General features: G+C 39.5%; 1 protein-coding gene across 1 annotated transcript in view; it reads right to left on the bottom strand.

Moving 5' to 3' along the window:
- Nucleotides 1–26992, bottom strand: part of LOC136886351 (carboxypeptidase D) — a 165738-nt gene that overhangs the window by 17796 nt on the left and 120950 nt on the right. The window contains exons 21-23 of the mRNA XM_067159090.2: nt 20382–20557; nt 10107–10253; nt 7924–8074 (exon numbers count right to left, since the gene is read on the bottom strand). Of these exons, the coding sequence (XP_067015191.2) occupies nt 7924–8074; nt 10107–10253; nt 20382–20557 (474 nt within the window). The remainder of the gene's footprint in view (nt 1–7923; nt 8075–10106; nt 10254–20381; nt 20558–26992) is intronic.

The following is a 26992-nucleotide window of genomic DNA, read 5'->3' as shown; positions in this document are numbered from 1 at the left end:
ATACTCTGCTAATTGCAACAAATGAAGAAGAACTACTGTAGAAACCAAGATAATCAAGAACTCGCAAGTCACCATCTCCGAAACAGAGACTCCTGGAGGCCGACCATCAACACAGGATTACAGCATCATGTTACTGATAGAGAGATAGACACATTATATAAAATGAAAACATACCAGTGATGTGCAAGAAGACCCTGGGCTGATTGCAGAAAAAAAGACTAATTTTAAGCCTTAGACAATGTCTACGTCAAGCATGATCTTCCATTGCATAAACAATGTTCAGCTGGTGTTTAGCTAGACGTTGTTTAAAGTTTCAATATTGTTCAAAAATGGAAATAGAAGTATCTTCACGTAACGCTTTGCTTGTCACAACCAATTAAATTCATCAGTGTGCACCCCAAATGTTAGTCAGCTGTCGTCTTCCCACACATTACTCAAATATGGCAAAGTATGAGCACGACTTGCCCACATATAAGAATATCGCTTTCGGTGGAAAGTAAATCTGATAATATGATCAACAATAAAGTGACACGCCACTGTATGAGGAAATGTAGCTTTGATTATAATGTTGTTACGGAGAGTGTCATCTAATTAGCTTCTGCAAAGGGAAGATGGAACTATAGTACTGTATAGCCGAATGAGTTGTATGGGCCATACAGATGTAGCTTGCATTCTAGAGATCAGAGGGTCCACCTTTTCAATACAATGTATCAAGTAAATAATATTATATTAGTCTTGGGACTAGTTTCAGCCACTTAGTGGCCATCTTCAGCCAATTTATTTCTTATAATTGCACTTTAATATGGAACAAAAATGAAAGCTATAATTCTAGAGATCATACGTCGAAATGCGCCACTGACAGCCCTGAAGATTGTTTACCATAGTTTCCCCATTTTTACATCAGGCAAGTACTGGGGCTGTTATAGCCACAACTCTTCCTTCCCAGTCCTTGCCTTTTCCTATTTCAGAGTTGCCAAAATTTCATAATGTGGCTATTGGCGATGATAATATCACTAATTCCTAGTTGTCAATTCTTTTTAAACCTGCTTTACTCTGGAACAGTATCTCTTGTACTTTTTATGGTCTTGTGTCTGGTGTAGTAGTGATGTGTTCTTTCTTGTTCATGTACTTGACGAGGTGGAGGAGCAGGGGATACTGGTGTGTCATTAACTTCCTTCTTGTTACCTTCTGCTTCAAAGGGGGAGGAACATGACATAGGGCTATCTGGAGGTGGAGAGACTCCAATTCTTTTTTTCGTAATCTTCTTCAAGTATTTTCAAATGCACCAGAATTTGATCATATAACGGGTTCTTATACTCCATAGCCTCAAAAGGTAATCATTTTTCTTTACAAGTTGGTCTAGATGAATGTACAGATCTTCATATTGTCGTAGGTACGACATCGTAATTGGTGTAAAACCTTCAATTATTATGTTTAATATATTTTAATTATAGTTTATTTAATGCTAAATTATCTTTTATTAAATGTTAAAATGACTCCCCTGTAAATATGTAGTATAAAATTGTATAACCTCAAATACGTCTTGTTTAACCTCAAATTCTATATGGTCGAAAGCGGTAGAAAATTCCATAATGTTTGTATGTTAGACTTATTGTGCTATAATTTGGTATATATGAAGGGTTCTGGAAACTTTGTAAGGTTTTATTATCCAGATACATGTAGAGACATTACGAATGTTGTAGATATTTCCATGTACATTTTTAAATATTGAAAGAACATTCGAGTACCCATTCGACTAGCTGGTCGATCGATGTTTTGAGTGTGTTTTATTAGAGTGTCGTAAGAACTCTTCCAGAAGTCGATCATTCTAGACGGTTGATCGAATAGTATAAATATCGAGCTGCCAAGTCAGCGAATCAGTCAGATCATTGGACTCGAGTGAGTGAGCGAGGCGGGAAATTCAAGAGAGAGTATGTTATAGTGCGCGCGTCAGTGTTGTTGATATCTGTACTTGTCAGAACCGACTTCAGGGTACTCCGCTATTGAGTGTGTATATAGTGTCATTTGCTACTGTGTAAAATTGTGTGTTGTGACGTACAGTATAAATAAAGTAATTTATAAAAGGAAGTGAACGTGTTCTCGTGTGATATTTACGTCAAATAAAATCGCAACGTAGAACGACAATATGTGTTCATTAAGCTGCCCTTTTTTCATGATGGTGAGGTCACAGGGTTCGATTCCCGGCAGGGTCGGGAATTTTAACCGTCCTTGGTTAATTTCACTGACACGGGGACTAGGTGTATGAGTTGTCTTCATCATAATTTCATCCTCATCACGACGTGCAGGTCGCCTACGGGTGTCAAATCAGAAGACCTGCACGTGGCCATAAAAAAGACAAGAGATACTGTTGCAGAGGAAAGCAGGTTTAAAAAGAATTGACAACTAGGAATTAGTGATATTATCATCTCCAATAGTAATAAGAGCCACATTATGAAACCTAGATTTCTTCATTTCAACAATTACTAAAAAAATGTGATGTTAATCATATACTAAATATGTACCACTTTTAACCAGTAAGTTGCCATAAGCAACAAATGTATCAACAAGGTGGAAAATAAAAAATACAGTTGTGAATCTGTTTAAGTGCAATACGGACCATGAAGTTGATTTTATGTAATCTGCAGTTACAGTCGGAAAGGGCCAATGCCTCACACAGTCTTAACTCAATCATTGTGGAGCTTGTTAGTAAATATTTGTTACGAGGAAAGTTAACAGTTACACGGCTTCATTCCAGCTAAAAGTGGTGAAATTAGTGGAAGAAAATGATAACAGAGCAGAAGGCCATGAGTTTTCTGTTCACGAAAAACACATGAAAATGGAAGAAAACAGCAAGTGGAATTAAAAAACACCAGTTCATCCAGGTGTGCATTTCGTAGTCCAAAACAGAACAAGTTCCCAGGTGTTGAGGAAGCATTACTAGAATGGGTGAGAAAGATGTGGAACAACGGTTAAAGTGTTTCCCACAAAATCTTACAACTAAAGTCCGGGAAAGTGCGCGATCCCATGATGTTCTGGGAAACTTATTTAAGGCAAGTCGCGATTGGGTGACTTAGTTTATGCAGTGAAACAACCTGTCATTGCACAGGAAATTGTCTTTGTGTAAAAAAAGGAAAAAAAAAAAAAACTGCCTACAGACTGCACCGATAAAGTTACAAAAATGAAATGGCATATGGTTTTTAGTGCCGGGAGTGTCTGAGGACATGTTCGGCTCGCCAGGTGCAGGTCTTCTGATTTGGCGCCCGTAGGTGACCTGCCCATCGTGATGAGGATGAAATTATGATGAAGACAACTCATACACCCAGTCCCCGTACCAGCGAAATTAACCAAGGACGGTTAAAATTCCCGACCCTGCCGGGAATCGAACCTGGGGCCCCTGTGACCAAAGGCCAGCCCGCTAACCATTTAGCCACGGAGCCGGACAAATTTAAAGAGTTTCACAAGCGTGTGATCGGGTTAAGGCAGCAGAACTCATACCTCCACTTGCAGATCATCAAACCCCTGTATCGGTGTTTTCCAGGTTTGTAGGCCATGGTCCAGGAGCACGTGAGGGTCCCGATATTTCACCAAAGACTGCGTTCGTCTCCCGACTGACTTCGACAGCAGCGAAGCTCACAATGGAATGAAGGGGTGTTGTAATTCCACCTCATTATATAGTGTATAAGGCTACGGTGCGCTGCTCGCCTATTGGTCCGCCATGCTGGAAGGGCGGTTGCTGATTGGCTGTTCTTCGGCCAATGGTTGAAACATTACGGAGTCCGATGTACATCAATCTGCCTTGGTGGAGACAGGCAACTGATCGCCCGTTGCTTTTTTTGTTCTGCCGCGGCCATCATGTCCTTTAGGATTTAAGGCTTTCAGGACTGGAAACCATGCTTTGTTTACCCGTTCACATTCCTCCTAACGGTTGAAGCTCTTGAATTTCAGTGTCTTCGCTTTGTAGCCGGGCATGGTAAGACAAATTAGTTGACAGTACATTGGTGTCCAGCGAATGAGAATCTGTCTGCTTGTCTTTGCCGGCTGTGTCTGTTATGCTCCTTCAGTCGTGTGGCGATGCTGCGTTTTGTAGTGCCTATGTACACCTGGCTGCAGCTGCACAGGATCTTATAGACACCTCCTGTGGAGAAAGGATAGCACTTGTCTTAGGCAGACCTAAGTAGTTCCTGGATTTTCTTCGTTGACCTATATATGTTTTTTTCCCTAAGGGACTTTAGTAGCCTCCCTATTCTGTCAGTTGTTTTTCCAATGTATGGCACAGAAAGGCTTTAGGTGCCGGCCGCTCCTCTTCTTTCTTCCTGGTTGTTGGACGTCTGGGACGGAGTGTTTGCTGGATATCTTTATGGTGTACCCGGTAAAATATAACTGAAGTATGGATTACTTTTGTGCTGTATTAGTAAAATGTGACTATCATAAATACGCGAAGCACTGCCAGCTTAGCACGGGGATGCAATGGAGCTCACACTTCGCAGTGGCCTTGAAGACAACGCATGACAATGCAAAGGACGAATCACAGACTGGGCACATACAAACCAGTGATGCAGGAACAACATGCGCTTCTCCTAAAAATTCATCAGGCTGACTACAAATATAATGTCAGATTTGTGTTTTAGAAAAGTAAATCTATCATAGAAGGTAATTACACTAGCCTTTTTTGTCGTGATGATGTACAAGTAAACTGGTCAAAACACGTCTTCTGAACATGTTCCGTGAGTAACGTTTTAAAAGCACATGGTAACTTGTTTCAAGTAATTGGTCTGGACACATAAGGGCTGGATATTATAAAATTGCGATCAATATGTCCATAGCATGTGATGTAAAAAGTGATAGAATCACCGCTTACTCCCAGTCTGACATCATCATACAGTACGTAGGCCTAAGTAAAGTTATATTGAAATCAGTGGTCGTTTTAACTATGTTTTTGCACAATATTTACCAAGCTTGATTTGACAGTGGATTTATCGGTCTCAGCGCATTATAATATTGTACTAGCAACAGTGTGACATCTCCTGGGTATTACTCCGAAAATCGTAAAAGTAGTTAGTAGGATGTGTAATGCAATAAGATTATTATCTTTTATTATGTAAATACCTTTCTAATAACAGTTTCAATGGATACAACAAGTCCCCAGGTCTTTTTTTTAAATTTCGCATAAAAATTTTTCGCTTAATAGCCGCACCCCCTATTTTGGGACCTTAAAATTGGCAAAGAAGAAAGTGCAGCCGATACGCGAGTAAATACGGTACAATACGAAATGAGGAGATACAGAAAAGAGTACTTGCACTTAAATTGCAAGAAAGAATCGACAAAGCAAAGCTAGGGTCTGGACAGATCATGCAAATGCAAAGTAAGAGGACTCTAAGGAGTGGTGGAGGTGATTATTGTTTTAGAAGAAAGTACACAACTACGCAACCATCCTCTATAAAACACTAATCAGAGAGAAAAAATGGAAGGGGTCTGACACTTCGGAAAATGAAGTTGTCGGCGAAAGAAAGACAAGCACCACAAAGGATGTGAAAGTGAAAGACTCCCTAGGCCTCGAGTGCTCTAATACCACTGGGGTTGGAAAAGAATAACAGTTGACCAAGGGAGGTTGGATAGGATACATGAAAGTGAGGAGCCTGGCACAAGTAAGTGGAAGCAACGATAGGACTCAGATGAGGGACTCGTGGTTACCAACCCATGCTAAGAGCCCCTGGGGACCCTTTCAGTCGTGTCTTACGATGGGCAAGGGATACCGTGGGTGTTATTTGCCACCCCACACACAGAGAGGAGGATTCTAAAAAAAACTTTTGTGAAAATGATCACTTGAAAGAGTTAAGAGGACGGCCTCAAATGAGATGGAGAGGCTCTGTAGTGGAAAGCACCGAAGCAAGAGGCACAGAGAGTGAAGAAGAATGGAGGAAAGTAGATAATAAGATTGAGGCCCTACTTAGTTTGTATCCAGTAATGGATGAAGAAGGAAGTGTCACTGGATATAACATATAAACATTGTCTTCTGACGGTAAGCAGAAATATGTGTGGAATACTTGTGGTTTACAAAAGCAAGACAATGGAAACAAGACAAGACAACAGTGTAGGAGTGAGCTGACCTGCTGGCAGAGAAAGGAGCCACATTGCCAAGTTCAACACATAAGGAGAATTCGACCAGAAAACCATAAACAATATCAGAATATAGAATCTACTCGCAAAATCAGTGAAAGTAAATCAAGGAAAGAAGCAGAAGCAAATTTTCTTCATAAACATCAAGACTGTCTTGAATAAATTTGAGACCTGTGAGGAATCTCCTTTAATGAATGTTTACTGTATGGTGTAAAATATTATTGCAGAATATTTTATTTGTATTCCCTTTGTCTACCTAAGTAACTACTAGATTTTAAATCATTATGGTGAAGTCAAAACTTGTAACGTTCCAGAAATTTTGTGACGCGGACTTTTGGAACAGGGTGTGTTGGCCCCTGTCGATTCTAGAAGCATGTTGTTGCTAATTCTGGAAGACGGAAAGTTTGCGATTAGTGTCTGCCAATGTTCTGGAATATTGTGATAACATCGCAACTTGATAAAAAATTTTGATTGGTAGGTCTGGGTGGCGACGGGAAAGCCCTTGTGCTCCGATTGGTCACTCGGTAATCACATCGGGGCCAGCCATGCCTTTTTAAGAGAGTGAGGCGAGATTTCATGGTCTTTTCGTTCTCTCGCCAGTCCAGCGATGAGACGCACGTCGGCGAAACCTCACTCCCGAGATGGGCTACCTTGGGGTAAGCACTGTTGGCTTTAGTTCCACCTTAATTTACATTTTATGTTCGGTGATATTTTCACATAGGAGTTTACCCTACTCGCCCCGACTTGCCACTCAATTTCTCAGATACCTTAGAAAACACCTTAACTTTCATTTAATATTGTATTTGTATCCTGCGTTTCCTGTTAACCTCAAAATTGTATTACAGAAGTTGCACTGTGTTAAGATATCCGTGGTTAACCTCTCGTCCTAAAAGCAAAGCTCTTGGCAAACTACATCTAATTTGTATCTCGGAAACAGTGTAACTGGATTGTTGGGATAGGTGGAATCTGTTCTGAATTTCCTTGTAATGTTTATTTTTGAAAATAATATCTTGAATCAAGGGATCACCGTTGATTTTTTCTGGAAACCCGCAACCTTCCTATCCCACTAGCCCTGGTAGGTTTCCTAGACTCGCTCCACATTCCTTCATTATAGTCGTCACATTGCCCAACCTCATATTTGTTTGTTTGTTTGTATTGGTGAAGTTCATCTGATGTTTTATTGTGTTCTAAGGTTTTAAAGTGCCGTGTAATTTGATTTTTTTCCCCTTTTCTTAACTGTGTATCATGTAACCACTGGAAACTGGTTACAAAATTAAAAAATAATAGTAGGTCCTGTACAACATGTAAACAGCAGAATTTTGCAAAAGACATCATCTGATATGCTAAAAATTTTTTTTGCTAGGGGCTTTACGTCGCACCGACACAGATAGGTCTTATGGCGACGATGGGATAGGAAAGGCCTAGGAGTTGGAAGGAAGCGGCCGTGGCCTTAATTAAGGTACAGCCCCAGCATTTGCCTGGTGTGAAAATGGGAAACCACGGAAAACCCTTTTTCAGGGCTGCCGATAGTGGGATTCGAACCTACTATCTCCCGAATGCAAGCTCACAGCCGCGCGCCTCTACGAGCACGGCCAACTCGCCCGGTATGCTAAAAATTAGACCACACATGTTAGCAGCAGAACAACATGCTGAAGCTCTATTGGAATGCCAAAAAATGAATGGCAAATTCATAATATCTGCCATTAGAAAACATCATCATTTGTTTCCTTACTTTGTATTATTATTTTGGGTAACCACCCAACCTCAGTAATGCTCTTTCTCACGAGTACGTTGCATAAACCGTACCTGCTATTCCGACGTAGACCAAGTCAAGGAGGCTAAGAAGGCTGTTGCGGTGCTCAGCCCACACTTCAGGGATGTGCTGACGGTCGGGAGCCCCACAGCAGTGGATGTACACATCCAAAGGCAGGGAGCTGGTGTTCATGTAGGTATAGTCCTGAAACGGTACACAAAGGGAATGAAATACTATCCACATTTTGCAGAACGAGTCATTATACACAGTTCTTTCACGATGATAATTATCTATTGTTTTAAGGGGTCAACTAATAACCTTGAAATCGTATTATTAAACAGTATCCTCCTTATTCAACACATTATGACAAGGACACTGTTTAGTATAGCGATTTAAATGTTAATACTTTGGCTGTTAATACGGAAACATGAAATTTATATTTTGTGGTTAAGGGGTCAAACATCGAAGTCAACATCCCTGATGATATCAAATGAAATAAATGATTTGAAATATACTAATAGACTAAAATGAAATGCAAGTTAACGTAAAATACATGTGCTCCTCAGAAAGTTGAGGTTGTAATTGTATTGAGAATAACAATTAACTCAGGTGGTACAGTACCCTGCAACCTGGAACTGATCTCCGGCTGTGAATCCACGTAATCCTGCCCAATGGCATGACAGTGCTAGTGACAAATGTAAAAGCAAGAGCTGAAAAGTTTCCACCAATTGAATACTCATTTATTGTAACAATAATTACATAGATTTGGGACTAGGTTCGGTCTATCTAGAAACCATCTTCAGGCAACATTACAATGTTAAAAACAAGTCATGACATACAATAACAAAATAAGTGTTATACAAGATAAAAATCACAATGTAACAATGTATTATCAAAGTTCTACACAAGACAATTAAAAATATGTTGAATGGAAGACATTCTTGACGATTAATGTAGGATCGTGTGACGATCGTGTGACTATATTTATCAAATTCTGGTGCTAGGTCAGATTATTAAAAATGTTCATCAAAGTTTTACTCAAACATGAAAGGTTGGACTTCTTGAAAGCTTCAATTCAAAAACTTATATTGACACCTAGAAAGTTCTTCATAATACAGTACCAAGTTACAATTGATCAAATGTAAACAGAATCATGTGATATTCAAATGGGACTCTTGTGTGATGGTACATTGTTGAATGTTAGGTTTGCTTTCCAAAACGGATCACTGAAACTGTTCGTATTAAAGAGCAAAATCGAGGAATTAGAAAAAAATAAGGAGATAACTATGAGACTCACCCCAAAACATAAAGTTAAAGCGTGCAAATGGTGTCACGTTTTATATCATACTGACATGACGGGACTGGGTTGAAGTGAGGACGGAAGAGGGAGGGGAAAGCATGACATTGCTTAACGTGGGGCAGAGGGATGGGGAATATTGAGTGATTGCTGGAGGGAAGATCTGAAAACATTATGGAGAAGGGTGTTTTGATTACTTGATTTCTTTTGTAAAGTGATTTCTTTCTATCGAGAATAGGGATTATTAGATCAAATGGAGAGTTTGACTTTTTTGATATGTTATTAAGGCTGAAATTAGGGTTAAAATATTGATCTAGGTGGGTAAAACAATTTTTAACATTATAATATTGGCTGAAGATGGTCTCTAGAGAGACCAAAACTAGTCCTGAATATATGCAATTATTGTTACAATAAGTGAGTACTGAACAGGTGAAAACTTTTTAGCTCTTGCTTTTACATTTGCTCTTCAATATGGATCATTATGAAGTTTACTGCTAATGATTAGTGCTAGTGACAGCACTGCAGTTGAGGTGAAAATCCAGCAGCATCTTTGCATAAAATTCTGTGTTTATTTATGAAAGACAGAGACAGAAACTTGGAACCTTATCCACGATATTCACAAAACTCGGATGCTACTGAAACACTCGTGCTCATGATAATGACTGCTCACCATAAGCCTGCCAGATAAGGTTCAAGGATTAAACGGCTATCTTCCCTAACTTCACACAGAATTTTCAATCAACACAGTAACAAGTATTGAACAAGTAACGTACTGGAGCTTGAAAGACTTACTAACCAGGAAAATGAACTAAGTCATACTGGGGGAGAATATGGAAACCAGGTTGCACTGCATTAACAAGCTGTGATGATGTGTTGTTGATTTAATTTATACAAGAGAGAATTAAACAGAGAAGAGAAGAACACGTTAGAATGTTTTACCAGCATAGATCCAGGCCCAGACTTCCAGGAGCCAGCATTGGCCACTCCACCCTCGAACACATCACGTGGATGAGATGAGCAGTTGGGGTGTCCGTTGCCCATAGTGGAGTGTGCAGAAACGTATTTGCTGGCAAAGTAGCGCAGGATCTGTAACACAAACAAGTTATTATACTCATGAGACAGAAAATATAAGGAATAAAATGTGGAAAATTGAATGATGAAATCAACAATAACATCAGAAATGCCGGCACATCATGATATTCCATTGCCAACTAAAATAAACAGTAAAACGCTTCAAAGAATAGACTGAAGTACCTCGGCTGCCATACTGACCACCAATTAAAGCCAAATGCGGAATAATAATAATAATAATAATAATAATAATAATAATAATAATAATAACAACAACAATAGATCAAGCACAGAAAAGCATTGGAAGAAGGGCAAAGACTTAACACTAGTGTTTTTGGATCTCGAAAAAGCATTTGATAGTGTTCCAAGGAAGACTATATGGGAATGCTTAAGAAAGAAAAATGTACCCAAAGGGCTTATCCAGAAAGTTAAAATGCTTTACGAAGACTGCTGCAGTTGCGTACAGATAGGAAACGGTAATTCTGATCGGTTCCAAACCACTAAAGGAGTGCAACAAGGCAGTACCCTTTCACCCTTACTTTTTATCACTGTCATGGATGAAGTCGTGAGAGAAATTAAGCAGAAGAACAATATGGACATCAATGCATTTGCAGATGATGTAGTAATTTGGGGAAATACAGAGAAGGATGTCCAAGAGAGGCTGAACACCTGGAATGAACATTTGAAAGCACACGGATTAACAATAAATAAATCGAAAACTGTTACTATGTCTGTCAACAGGCAGAAGAAGAAAGGAAAAATAATGCTGGAAGATACACAGCTAGAAACAGTAGACCAATATAAATATCTTGGGTGCATCATTTCAAGTGATAACAGAATACAGCATGAGATTAACAACCGCATTCAAAAATCAGCTCAGTTTTACCATCAAGTTCAGAACCTCCTCTGGAATGAACAAGTTCCCTTAAGATCAAAGCAGATTCTATTCCAGTCATACTTCACCCCCATAATAACATATGGCCTAGAAACCTGCACAACAACCCAACAAGTGGATAGCAAACTACAAGCCGCAGAAATGAAGTTCCTATGAACTATGGTACAGAACACAAAAAGGGACAGGGTAAGGAATGAAAGACTAAGGGAGGAAGCTGGTGTGTACTCATCCCTGAATGAAAAAGTGACAAGGGCCCGTTTGAAATGGTTTGGCCATGTCAAACAAATGGACGATGGAAGGACAGCAAAACAATGGCTACACACAGTCGTGGCCAGAAAATGACCGGTACGAAGACCTAGGAAGAGATGGCTGAACCAAGTGAAAGAGGGCATAGGAACAAGAGGAGTCAGCTGGGATGTCATCTTGAGAGAAGAGTGGTACATGAACAGACAGAAGTGGAGAGAGCTCGTAAACCGCACCCCAGCAACTGGAGTGGAAAACTGATGATGATGATGATGATCAACAACAACAACGACGACGACGACGACGACGACGACGACGACGACGACGACGACGACGACGACGACGACAACAACAACAACAACAACAACAATGATGTTGTTTCTATGCCCAACTATCTAACTTTGATGGTTTTCGGAGATGCCAAGTTGAAGGAATGTTGTCCTGCAGGAATTATTAAATGTGCCAGTAAATCTAACAACACGAGGCTGACGTATCTGAACACCTTTAAATACCGCCATCCTGAGTCGTAATTAAATATGCCAAGTTGAATTCAGAAGGCCAGTGCTCTATTGCCTGAGCTACCCAGCCCAGACAAAGAGATTACTGTGTCTAATGTAACTTAGTTTTGCAAACACAACTGATTCAACAAGCATCTTGTATAAGTCTGTTACAATGTCCGAAAATCTGAGTCTGTGAACAGTTAACTTAAATTTTGGATTTCAGGAACCCAGAATGTTAGTTTTCGTAAATATGGCTTCAGAAACAGTGACCTCGGAAATAAGACCATTTGGAACCCTCATATTTTGGAAATGAGACTGTTAGGAAAAACAAAATTTGGAAATACATTTTGGAATCCACGTTGCTACAATGGAGTATGACAGACTAATCTTGTACAGTAAAATGCCGTTATAAAGAACGCCAGTTTAACGAAATATTCAGAATAGCAAAATTATTGGGCCCTTCCCTTTTCCCCATTTAATGTGTGTTAAAATATTTAATTGTAACGACTTTCGTTCTTTCAGTATAACGAATTAAAATGTAGCCTTTTTGCTTATATTTAACACCTTTTCCCTTCAAAATATGATTGAAATTCGTCCTGCCGCATGTTTCACACACCCTGTCTCTACACACACACTACACAATACACAGGGGAAGGTAAGCCAACACATTACAATTGTGTTGCCATTGATGCTTTCACAGTCCATACTTATAGACATGATACTGCATAGGCCCTTGGGCTTATGCAATGTCAAGAAAATAAGGTGAAATTTTTTACGTTTCCTTCAATTACATTCACTATGGAGATGGAGTCGGATGGATGCCTTCCTTTCTTGGATGTACTAATAAGAAAGAAACTGGACGGCTCTTTAGGACATTACAAGTGATAAATATCATTTTTGATCCATATCGATGATAGCTGATTGAAATAATAACAATAATTAATTAGGTGGACAAATTAATAAATTAATTTATTGCTATTATTTCAATCCTTAGGACATACCGTCTTCCGTAAGCCACAAATTGCTATCTTCATGCAGATTCTCACCACAATCAAGCACAAAAGCAAGGCATTCTCACGACACTCGCCAAGAGGGCGAGACGAATTTGTGAGCCATCAAATATCCAGGTGGAGATGGACATGCTCAAAGTCGAAGTTCAAGGGTAATGATTACAGTGATTTGCAGATTCATAGAGCCCTGCATCCCATAGAAACAACCAAGCAAAGCTCACAGAAGGAAGAAGTGAAGGGAACCGCCTACTTGCCTTACATTCACAACACCACAGATCGAATTGCCAAGGTCCTCCGAAAACACAATATAAAAACCGTGTTTGGCACCGCCACTAAAATTGCTCACAGTCTGAGTAAAACCGAGGACAAATTGTCTCCACTTTTACATCCTGGGGTATACGAAATTCCCTGTATTTGCGGTAAGGTATACATTGGCCAAACATGCTGGTCCATTGGTACCTGTATCAAGGAACATGAACGTAATATTCATCTCAACAAGCCAGACACAACAGCAATAGCTGAGCACACTCTATCATTGGGTCATGATGTCATGTTCCAAGATGCTCGAGCTCTTACCCCACACTAGACACTACAGGTCCAGAATTATACGGGAAGCTGTGGAAATACGTAGAAATCCTAACAATTTCAACAGGGACACTGGCTATCAATTAAGTAATACCTGGTTGCCAGTCATTAAGAATTTACGTAGGTAGTTCCCTTCCCTGTCCCTTCACTACAGTTATTTCGTCTCGGTGTTTTCCAAATTCGTACATTCCTCATCGGGAGATGTTTCATTCCAGGCTTGTGTTAATGTCATATGTTATGTGCTCATGTTATATGAACCTCTTGCACTGATTCTGATGGTTCAGTCAGCTTCCGCTTCGAACGCTAGCACTGTGCCACGTCTGGGGAGCCATCTGGTGGCAAATGAACGTACCATTTACACTTCTATTATAACGTCTAAATTAAAAAAGTCATTGTTTAAGAAGCCTTTCTTGTGGACAGTCGAGATTTTCTTCTGATGATACAGAGCACAGTTGTCTGCACAACGTAAAGAATTTCACCATATTTTCTTGACACGGCATAAGTGCAAAAGCCAATACAGTATCATGTCTACATTACAATTCTGATGAGCGGGTTGCCTACCCAACACCACGTGAACATATCTTATTCAGTTTTGGTGTGTCAGTACTGAATGTCATTATGTAGGATTAATTTCTTATACATACAACACAAATTAAATCCAATTTTCTATTAATAAAAATATCTTCAAATATTGGGGTGTGCAGACTGGATTCAAGTTTACAGGATACGGTTCAGGTAGCCATTTTCCACACATGTCGAGCTGGACATCGATTTCAAAGTAACCAATACGTAAGAAGTAACGCTATTGGCTGGGTAGGAACGCCACATTTACTATCAACCAATGAACGTTGGTACGGTTACTGCACGTTCATTGTTAATCTTTTGTTCGTGAAGCAACATGTGTATTAGTGTGCCAGTTAACTGTTTCGTCAATATGGATCAAAAGAAGCGAAAGCAGTTTTCTTTAAAAGACAAATGTAAAATACTTTGGGAAGTGGAGAAAGGAGAAACAGTGAAGAAGTATGACATCAGCCCTTCAAAGTCGTGAAATATCTTACTAATGAAGACAAAATTAAAATCTGTCAAAAAGTGGACTGCGCGTTCGCATCTTGAAGCTCGCAGAGATCGCAAATGATGAACTCGCACCTTCGAGTTTCGACTCTATCACTTAAGTTGGTCGAAGTTTTGTTCGATTCAAAATGGCGGCCAAAGTCATTCCTATAATTCCAGTCGCACAGGGTTGAGTGCAACCTCCAATTCATTGTCAAGGAGTGTGACCAGAGAATAATGTTTTAATAACCCCCTGCTCCGAAATAAAAGACTTCTACTAATATTTGTTTTAGAAAGAATGTGTGATCTGCAATAATACTTTGATATTTTTATTGGCCCCTGTGCACATGTTTTCATATTTGTTCTTTTGTGTTTTTCACACCTTTTAATAATACTTTAATCTCATCTTTAGATATGGTAGATATAGTTTACACTGTACCTGCAGATACACGACATAAAATGCCCTCATGTCAGAAAAAGTCGTATTTAGTGTTTCTATATCCCTGTTAGATGGTTTCTATTCGTATATTCAGTAGTACGTTTTCTTACTTAACAAGTTCTGTTTTGTTGTCCCCTGTAGAAACATCTTAACAAAGTTTCACTGTACCGGTATATCATAAAAGAATACTAAAACTACAATATTCATTATTCATAAAATAAACTCATCTGTAAGCCTTTTAAGTTTACTTTGACAGCAGTAGGTACTCAACAACATAACTGAATTTTGCAACACAACCAAGGATTTTGAATTAGAGGAAAGTAAAGGAAAGTAACACAAAGTAACATAAAAGACATGTATTCCAAACATACCAGTTTCTAAAACAATAGATATTATAAGTGACAGGAATCCGTGTGATGATGAGGAGGAAGAGGAAGATGTGCCTCAAAGTCTTCAACAGAGTTTGACTCTTGTGCTGGCAACAAACATGATACGTAGTCTTCAGGACTTTCTTCTGTCACAAAGGGATGTGCCCGAATCTGTGTTAAATTCAAGTGCAGTGGTTGCCGACTGCTTGAATATTCGTTCGTGTCTGGGAGTGTACAGAAGAAAATATAAGTCGAGGACATAATGTACCGGTACAGGGTAAAATTTGAGATACTGAAAATTTCTTGCAAGTACCTGTACTTTACATCATTACTTCATCTATACATATATTATGTATCCTAATTTTCCTCTCATTTAATACATACAGTATTACGTTTTTTAATGGGTAAATTCATGTTGAAATGACGCAGATTCTTCAACAGGTTTAGCAAGGGGCGAGTTCTTAAGAATAGATTTATTTCACTATAACAAATTAAATTCTGAGGTCCCCAAAACTTTGTTATACTGGTATTTTACTGTACATACTGCATATCTTTGGAAACATCTCAGAATTGGGAAAACATGGCCAGTTACAGAAAGAGATGACAAAGATTAAGTACCGGACAGAAAGAAACAAGTGACAAATCAAGTTGCTAGTTTTTACTCACGTTCTGTATTTCTACATTTGACCTGAGAAGACTAAGATTGTTGTCCAATTTGTATGACCGATGGACCTGATGATGATGATGAATACTGTTTTACACAAACATCATCACAAGTCATCGGACTCACTGCTGAGTGTCTTGACCCATGAACGAATTGTCACCATCCCGAATGGTTACCAACTTGACTTAAAGCCTACTGAAGAGGTAAATCGCCAGGCTGAGTGGCTCAGACGGTTGAGGCGCCAGCCTTCTGACCCCAGCAGGGTACGTTCGATGCGGGCTCAGTCCGATGTATTTGAAGGTGGTCAAATACATCAGCCTCATGTCGGTAGATTTACTGGCACGTAAAAGAACTCCTGCAGAACTAAATTCCGGCACCTTGGCGTCTCTGAAAACCGTAAAAGTAGTTAGTGGGACATAAAGCCAATGACATTATTATTATTAGGAGGTAAACCAGTCTCTCCATCTGCTCTCTGTTCTCCCACTCGGTCTTGTGCCCACAACCTTCCCTTCCGTGATTAATTTTTCCAGGTTTTCAATAACTTATCACAATGTGTCCAAAGAACTCGAGAATTTTAAGGCTGACACAGGAAGAAAGGCACTTGGAGATGTTAAGTTCTTTGACAATGGACGCATTACTTCTTTTTTAGGTACATTTTATGCGTAGCATTCTGTGGCAGCACCAAAGCTTGGATGCTTCCATAAGCAGCATGTTTCTGGGCTTGATGGTCCATGTTTCACAACCGTATAAGAAGATGGAAAAAACGAGTGCTCTACACAAACAACTTGCTACAAAATATTACATTATAAGAACATCCACCCTACAAAATTCAAAGACTAAAATTCAAAATGTAACACTTAACCATAATAGGTATTTTATTTGACCTTGTATTGGCTTGATAAATCTATTAAACAAAACTATTTAAAATAGTTTATGTTCGGTCCACCTTGTCAATACACTTTTATTGGCTGAAAATGATTTATTGTATCTAACATTTTTCAGGAACAATATGCACTGTATGTGTCGGGGCTGCCTGGCCGAGGCAGTAAAGGCGTGCTTGGTTCACCTGGAACGACGTGGGTTTGAAACGAGATTTCCAGTTCCGGAGGTGCACATGGCCCTAAGGTTCACTCAGCCTACACCAAAAATGAGTACCAGGTTAATTCCTGGGGGCAAAGGCGGTCGGGATTAGAGCTAACCACTCTACCCCATCGGTGCCGAGGTTACGGATAGTGGAAGCCTTTACCTTCCACCCCTCCAAGGGCCTTCATGGCCTGTACGGAGATGACTTTGCTTTTTGTCTTTTGTGAACAATAAAGCGACATGATGATACAAACAGTAAATATGTCGGAAGATAGTCCGCCTAGTCAATACTATTCATTTATTTACCTTTCACCTTAACATCTAGTACATGTTTCGAGAATATTATGCATTCTCTTCCTCAGCTGGTGGATTAAAATTCAGTATACAATAAGACCTGACTAAAATACGGGGGCCCCCATTAAAAATTCAAAACAATGAGTATGACAATGTGACACTTAAAAATTTTTGATAGTACAAACATAGAATTAAAATCCCATTTTGTCAAGTACAAATTAAAAACACAATATAGTAATGTCTAATTAAATACAACATCTTGTGATGATATGAATTCACAGTGTCCTTAAAGTTGCCTTGCGTAGTTCAAAAATGCTGAGTTAGGAATGAATGAAAGAAATTGCATTAAAACTTGAAGTCCTGCCGATATCCACCGTTAATGGGTGTTAAAATGATGTCTATTTAAATTAAAATATTGGACACAGCGTGTGACACAGGTGCCTCAACATCTATCTAACACATGCATGCCACACGTAATATTTACATCATCACACTGGTAAGGTTTAATATTTTTACCCCGTTGTATTCTCAATTGTTCATGTCGGAGCCTTTTGTTAATTTTTATTTCATTTCCTTTTTATAGACCATTTTAACCTATTTTCAACCTGGCTGCATAATACATCTATCAACCGAAGATAATGGCAGGACTCCAAGTTTTAACGCAACTTCATTTATTCTTGTACAAATCCAATTGAACTACGCAAGATAGTATTATAATTCCTAGGACACCGTAAATTCACATCATTATACGATGCTGTGTCCAATATTTTAATTTAAATAGACATCATTTTAACACCCATTAACGGTGAATATCGGCAGGACTTCAAGTTTTAATGCAATTTCATTCATTCCTAACTCAACATTTTTGAACTACGCAAGGCAACTTCAAGGACACTGTGAATTCATATCATCACAAGACGTTGTATTTAATTAGACATTACTATATTGTGTTTTTAATTTGTACTTGACAAAATGGGATTTTAATTCTATGTTTGTACTATCAAAAATTTTTAAGTGTCACATTGTCATACTCATTGTTTTGAATTTTTAATGGGGGCCCCCGTATTTTAGTCAGGTCTTATTGTATACTGAATTTTAATCCACTAGCTGAGGAAGAGAATGCATAATATTCTCGAAACATGTACTAGATGTTAAGGTGAAAGGTAAATAAATGAATAGTATTGACTAGGCGGACTATCTTCCAACATATTTACTGTTATTAAGTCAATACGGATCCAATCCCGACCATCATGGGCAAGATTATCAATAATGATGATACAAAGTTGTGAAGAGCTAAAGACCACTCTGGGTGGCAACGTCCTATCAGAGATGCAATGTTAAGGGAACAAAGAAACAAGGTCAGAATGCTCAACAAGTAAAACTACTGATGATATGACAAGGGAGAAGCTCCCTCCATGGATTAGCGGTAGAGTGTAAACTTCAACAACAACTTGTTTTACATCACAGTGACACAAATAGGTCTTATGGCGACAATGGGATAGGAAAGGCCTAGGAGTGTGAAAGAAGCAGCTGTGGCCTTAATTAAGATACAGCCCCAGCATTTGCCTGGTGTGAAAATGGGAAACCACAGAAAACCATCTTCAGGGCTGCCGACAGTGGGGTTCAAACCCACTATCTCCCAGATGTAATCTCACAGCTGCATGCCCATAAGCGCACGGCCAATTCGCTGGCAGTATAAACTTCCAGATCCCAAGATCATGGGTTCAAACTTGGCAGAGGTAGTTGGACTTTTGCAGAGAAGAGTCCATTCAGGACTCTACGAAGAGAGGGGATAGAATAAACAAGGATTACATAAGAAGAGACTTGCAGGCAAACTACACAATGCACGGCCGAAATGGTTTCATCAAAGTGAATGTAGGAGACATGAATTCCAAGGCGATTTCTTAAAGAGGGTGATGGCTGGCAAAAGATCAGTTGGACATCCGAGAAATGGTTGCACCACAGTAAAGAAAGATCCAGTCGAAAAAGGGAGACACTCTGGAAGCTACAGTGTAATGAGAGAAGTTTACAAAGAGAGGAACAAAAGTCCAACTCAGCTACCTGCAAAGATCCACAGGTGATGGTGATCATGTCGTATGATGTCAGCTTATGCCCGACTCGTTGGCTGAATGGGCAGCGTACTGGCCTTCGGTTCAGAGGCCCCCGGGTTTGATTCCAGGCCGGGTCGGGGATTTTAACCTTCATTGGTTAATTCCAATGGCTCGGGGGCCTGGTGTTTGTGCTGTCCTCGACATCCCTGCAACTCACACACCACACACAACACTATCCTCCACCACAATAACACGCAGTTCCCTACACATGGCAGATGCCACCCACCCTCATCGGAGGGTCTGCATTACAAGGGCTGCACTCGGCTAGAAATAGCCACACAAAATTATTATTATTATTATTATTATTATTATTATTATTATTATTATTATTATTATTATTATTATTATTATTATTATTATGTCAGCTTATGAACAATCTCTGGTGATACATACGGTGTTTAGCCAACATTACTTAATATAATGATGGTGTTCAGCCTCCGTAGAGGCCCGGTGTAGTCCTTAGTGTCAACGACCCATATGTGATTTGCACGTTTGTGAGAACAGGGTTCAACTTAAGATGAATTCTAATGCTGATGACAACACAAACTCCCAGTCCCTGAGCTACAGGAAGTAACCAACGGAAAGTTAAAATCCTCGACCCGGCCTGGAATAAAAGCCGTGTCCACTTGCACCAACGACCAGCCTGCTACCAATTTAGCCATGGAGCCAGACATAAAATTCATTAAAACTCAGGAATACAGATGTGTTTCTCTGCCACCTGGTACAGTCAAACACATCATCGAAATCGACACGTAAATTTCATCAATGCCTGAAAACATAGAACTATTATTATTATTATTATTATTATTATTAACATTATACAGGACACCATGAAGGGTACGTCAATATACATTATAGTTTGTATTGGTCATCTGTATCTGCGTAACAAACAGTAACTCACCTCTTCATCGCCAGTGGAGAAGGGATTACCCTGTGCTGGACCTCTCCGGTCAGAATAGGGTACGTCAACGTGCAACGAACCGGTCCTCACGTTCACGGAGAGGACAGAACTCGTCTTCTTCAACCAGTCCACGATGGCCTTGGTCTCAGGTTGGAGAGGAGTCTCTTCCTTGTTTCCTGATGACATGACACAGACCACAGTTCTAAATCATCAACTAAAACATTAACTTCAGGATTCATGATCTCGAGAACACATTCAACAAAACTCTGGCGCTCCTTAGAACCAAACACAGCACATGTAAGCAATACAAACTTGATATATACCAAATTATTGACCGAAATCTCCTCTAACCAGTATATTTCAATATACAGTGGAACCTCGATAGCTTGAATCACCTTGGGAGCTACATTTTATTTCGAATTATCGAAATTTCGAGATATAGAGAATACTGTTTTCAAGCATGTATAGCACATAATTGAATCATATGTATCTACGGGCTTATACTGAATGCATTATTTTTAAGAGTACTTAAAAATTGTAACGATCACTCACCTATTTTCGGCTACCGTCATCTGCAACTTCATCTATGTTCATATACTCGCCGATACTTCATCCATCTAACCGGCCTTGGACTTTCTCTGCTGACGCGCCGTGCATCCGGCCTGGTGAACTGCTGACTACACACTGAGTCTCCTCTGCGTTACGTCATCTGCTACGTCAGTGTCCGATATTTCTCGACGTTTTGTGTACTTTTTTCCGGAACTTTCTGCAGCGGTATAAAGGCTTCCCCCACATACTCGGTCTTCAGTCCAGCACTGATTCCGAGTGTGGTTGGAGGGTCGTCTGAGGACTTCCCAGTATTTGCTGGGAAGCTCCACTTCTTTTATTTGCTGCATTGGGTGAGCAACAGAGTATTTATTTTATAATTACCACTATTATTCTCCTCCTATGGATTTTGGAGTTATCTTCATTGCTGTGGCCGGTTTTCTTTTAAGTCTAATATGAGTGACACTTTTTTCTTAACAAATGAACATTGAGTAATATCCAATTTCAAGAGTTGGTGAGTGATTGAACTGGTGGCCTGGACGGTACAACTTATCACATAAAACTGTTCCTGCATTTGGCAATGTTTATACTCAGGCGACTCCCATTATTGTGATCCCCGTCCTTGGTCCTTCCCGTGCCTTTCTTCTCTCTTTGTTTACCCTTTTGGAAATTTGTGTCCATATTCTCCGAGGCTTATAGGTTACCACGTTCATTTGATTAGTCAAATATTATAACTTGTAAATGGTCTAGGGATTCTATCCTATGTACGTCATTCACGATGAGTGTTTTCTTTTGTGTGTGTCCGGTTACAAAAGTTTGAGTTGTAAAATTTAAAATTGATTTCCTTTGTAGAAACAATATACTGTTTTGATTAACTTTTTTTTTCTTCTTCTTATTACATCCACTAACCTCCAATTGGTCCCAGCTCTTTTCTCCTTGAACGTCTTGTCAAAGAATCTTAATCAACCTATACGTTGTTGCAATAAATCGTCACAAAATGGTAGCAGAGTAACCCACCCGATTTATTTACTGTTGTCTTTTTTTTCAATTTTTCTCTTTTTTTTACTCTTTGTTACTGTGCTCTCTTTTTCAACATGGCAACTTTTTCCGATAATTTTCCATTAAACTCTTCTGATAATTCTTTATATTTACCCCCGATTTCCCGGTCTCTACCTAATCCACCTTATACGGATTTAATTACTTTTGATGACACTTCGTCCTCAGAACCTTCATCCACCATTTGTTCGTCTTCGCATTCTGACACTTCAGACTTATCTGATCAAGACCTAAAACCAAAACTTCCAAGTAACACTTATCATTTACATCCTGAATCTTCTAGGCCACTCACCTCATCGCCTATTTCCCCAAATCCACTCATTTCTACATTGAATTTAGAGATTATTAAACAGTCATTAACACAAGTGCCTCATTTAACTGATACAAATCCTCGAAATTTAACTATATGGCTATTTTTTGTCCGTAAATTTCTTAAAATTAACCTTGCCCCATTTTCCCAACTCATTAGTTTATTCACGTCTAAAACTACTGGACATTTAACGAATTTTTGGCTTGAAAATATGGCACATTTTCAGGATTGGGCTCAATTTCGCACATGTCTCCATAATTACTTTCTACCTTATGAGGTACGTCATACATTGAGTTTCGAATTTGTCCGCCGTCATCAACGTTCTGACGAACCTGTACACGATTATTTAGACTCACTTCTTACTTTTAGTGATGTTCTTAATATCGCTAATAATCCATCGGAATTAATTTCAATTGTTACATTTTATGCTGTACCTTCTTTCCGACAACTTCTTCAGATACATTCCCCCCCTACCTCTTTGTTACAATTGTATACCGCAGCACAAGCTCATACGACTTACTCGTATGCAGATATTTCCTACTATGCTCGTGTCCCACCACCACCACCAGTCTTACCTTCTGCTACTACCTCTCCCCCGGTGTCATTATCATTACCAACATCTCGTTCTGTTACAGTCAGTAAACCTATTATCTGTTACCGCTGTAGAGGTACAGGACATATAGCTAAATTTTGTGCCTCCCCCATCTCGGGAAACGCCCCCAACCCTCGTCCGTAGGCAGTGGACGCGTTCACGGGGCAAATCTGCCTGATCAAATACCTGCTTTTCATCACACCTTTACCACTCGGCAACCTTTTCGATCTTCTTACACTAAACCGAGCGTCAAATATGATTCTCGCATTTTTTGCTCATTACCCAAAACTTCACAGATTGTAGTCTTGCTCCACAATATTCCTACTATTGCACTTTTAGATTCTGGTTCAACGACTTCGTTAATTAGTTTAGAACTTTTCCAATCTCTTCAGACTATTTTTTCTCGTCTTCAACTTTCTCAGTCTTCCCTTCGTTGTACTTCTGCATCAAATAATCTACTTCAGACCCTTGGTCAAGTCAAGCTCAACTTAAAAATTCAACATTTTTCGTGGACCTATTCTTTTAATGTTGTAGAAAATTTATCATATCCATTAATTCTAGGATATGATTTTTTTCGTCATACTGGTTTGGTACTTGATTCATTTTCTTCCTCTATTCATTTCACCTTTTCGGATATTAGGATTCCATTAGTGAATTGTTCTGATTTCCCTCTTTCACATCTTCCTTCGGTTCGTAAGGATTATGTGTATTGTAATCGTTCTCAATCTGCCCAACTTGATAATTTGTTAGTTGAATTTTCTGATGTTGTGACCTCTAAACTTGGAACAGTTTCCAATTTTCAAGCTCATATTGATCTCACTGATACCACACCTGTTCGATCTCCCCCGTATCATTTGAGTCTGCCCAGAATGAAAATTCTTAATCAACTTGTAGAGAAAATGCTGGTTGATAATACCATCGTACCTTCCACTTCGGACTACGCCTCTCCCGCGTTCGTTGTTGATAAACCTGATGGGTCCTTTCGTTTTGTAGTTGATTATCGTAAAATTAATTCTAAGATCCTCTACGATGCTTACCCCATGCCTAAAGTTCAAACTGCGTTTCAACATTTTTCCAATGCACAGTATTTTTCCCTTTTAGATTTCAATTCAGCCTATAATCAGATACCCTTAGATGATAGTAGCTCTAAGTATACTGCCTTTATTACTCCTACTGGGCTGTATCAATTCACGAAAGTACCTTTTGGATTAAACCTTGGCTCACAAATCATGCAAAGATTTGTTGACAACCTTTTTTCTGATATAAAATATCAGTATCTATTTCCATATGTGGATGATCTTTTGATTTATAGTCCTGATTTTGACACTCATATCAAACATCTTCGTGAAGTACTCTCTAGATTACGTTCTGTTAATCTTACCGTCAATCCTTCTAAAATTATTTTAGCACAGACTTCCATTAAATTTTTGGGCCATATTCTGTCCAATAATGGCATTTCTGTTGATCCAGATCGGGTTTCTGCAGTTGATCGTATTCCTCCACCGAAAAATTTGAAGCACTTGCGAACATTCTTAGGTATGGTTGGTTTTTATAGTAAATTTATCCCTCACTATTCTCACATATCTGAGCCACTTAATTTACTTAAACGAAAAGGCATGAAATTTCACTGGGGAGAACAGCAACAAACTGCATTTATTTCTCTCAAATCTGCCTTAACCAAAGCCCTTGTTCTTCAAATGCCTGACTTTGATTTACCCTTTGAAGTTTTTACGGACGCCTCTGATGTTGCTGTTGGAGGAGTCCTACATCAAAACCGAGACGGTAAACTTCTTCCTATTGCTTATTTTAGTCGCTTGCTCTCGCCTACTGAACGTAAGTATTCTGTTTATGAAAGGGAAGCATTAGCGTTAATCCTCACTATTGAGCATTTTTCGGAATACCTTGACCATCGGCAATTTCTTGTTCAAACTGATAATCAGGCCTTATCCTGGCTACTCAACAATGCCCCTAAAATAGGCAAGACCGGTCGATGGCTGCTCCGCCTTTCTCGTTTTAAGTTTTCTGTAAAATTCGTTTCAGGTTATCAAAATTCAGTCGCTGATGCTCTTTCTCACCTTTTTGACCAATCTCCCTCTTCAACTTTAGATCAACTTCCTTCTTATGAAATCAATGCGATTTCTTCTCTTATTGATTTTCCATTATCTTTTGACTCGTGTCATCAGCATCAATCTACCGATTCTTACTGTAAAGATATTAAGATTTCTCTTTCTGCTACTAACTATGACGGACCTTTCCGGATCCATAATGAATTGTTGGTTTTTAAACCAACTCCTAAATCAATCCCTAGAGTAGTCATTCCTTCCCCTTTACGTTCGATGCTGTTTCAGTATTATCATGGATCTCCTACAGGGGGACACTTTGGGCGCGCTAAAACTTATTCTCGGTTGGCATCTCAATTCTTTTGGCCCAATATGCGTAAGGATGTCATCACTTGGGTTAAATCTTGTACTTTATGCCAAAAACACAAACCCCGGAACGCATTGTCCTTTGGTGCTCATTCCGCCACACCTTCTACTTATCCTGCTGAGAGGTATTATATTGATGTTGTCGGACCTATCACTAAATCCTCCCACGGCAATGCATATATTTTTACTCTGCTTGATGGTTTCTCTAAATTTTTGATTTTGCGTCCGTTGCGTACGCTTTCTTCTCAAACTATTATTCGGCTTTTGAATGACCAAATTTTCCCCATTATTGGTCTACCAAAATACCTAGTTTCGGATAACGCTACCATTTTTACCTCACAATCCTTTTATAACTTTTGCTTTATGAATGGTATTAACAAGGTCTTTACCTCCCCCTACCATCCTCAAGCCAATCTCGTCGAACGATATCATAGAAATTTGAAAGTTCTATTGTCCATTTTTCATTCCGAAGATCAACGCCATTGGGATTCTGAATTGCCTGCCTTTGCCCTAGCACTTAATTCTGCCATCAATAACTCCACCTCTTTTTCCCCGGCGAAATTGTTTTTGGGTAGAGATTTGCAAACTCCTTTGGATTTAACATGGGATCTACCTTCTTTGCTCCTTTGCCCCCCTAATCAAGTCACTCAAGCGGAGTGGAAAAGGGCCTTAACTAAATTGCACCAGGCACGGGAGGTCCATCGACGGGTTCACGACCGTGGGCACCGTCCATCAAAATTTAAACTTTTAGATAAAGTACTGTTAAAGAATCATCCTCAAAGTTCCGCGAATGATCATATATCTGCTAAACTTTGCCCTCGTTGGACAGGCCCTTTTTCAATCATTCACTTCTCTACTCCGGTTTCTGTTTTATTACAGGATGCAAATGATCCTTCCATTATTAAAAAGGCCCATGTTTCGCAGTTGAAACAGTATTTTCAGTAATTTCTTTCTTTTTCTTTTCTCTTTTGCTCTACCCAGTGACCCTTCAACCCCACCCGGGTCAACTGGACTCTCCCATCTTGGTGAACATTAGGGAATGTTCCCCTTCTTTTGTTTTATTTTTTTATATATTATGTATGTTAAAAAAAAAAAAATATATACCCTAGACCATATTGTGTTCGTTTATTGTAAATTTTTAATACCCCCCCCCCCCCTTCCCTTCCTTGTGCCTTTATTATGTTTATTTAAACTTTGTTTCTTGCCGAGTCTGTTTTTGTTCCAGCTCCTCTTGTTCTTCCTTCCTCTTCGCCTGTCGCCATTCGTCGGGTCCTTCTTGACTTCCGGAATCCTTCGGATTCCTGGCCGGCGGGGGAATATGTAACGATCACTCACCTATTTTCGGCTACCGTCATCTGCAACTTCATCTATGTTCATATACTCGCCGATACTTCATCCATCTAACCGGCCTTGGACTTTCTCTGCTGACGCGCCGTGCATCCGTCCTGGTGAACTGCTGACTACACACTGAGTCTCCTCTGCGTTACGTCATCTGCTACGTCAGTGTCCGATATTTCTCGACGTTTTGTGTACTTTTTTCCGGAACTTTCTGCAGCGGTATAAAGGCTTCCCCCACATACTCGGTCTTCAGTCCAGCACTGATTCCGAGTGTGGTTGGAGGGTCGTCTGAGGACTTCCCAGTATTTGCTGGGAAGCTCCACTTCTTTTATTTGCTGCATTG

The sequence above is a fragment of the Anabrus simplex genome, chromosome X, assembly GCF_040414725.1.
Source record: "Anabrus simplex isolate iqAnaSimp1 chromosome X, ASM4041472v1, whole genome shotgun sequence".
NCBI classification, from domain to species: domain Eukaryota; kingdom Metazoa; phylum Arthropoda; class Insecta; order Orthoptera; family Tettigoniidae; genus Anabrus; species Anabrus simplex.
This window is presented reverse-complemented; position numbering and strand designations above follow the sequence as displayed.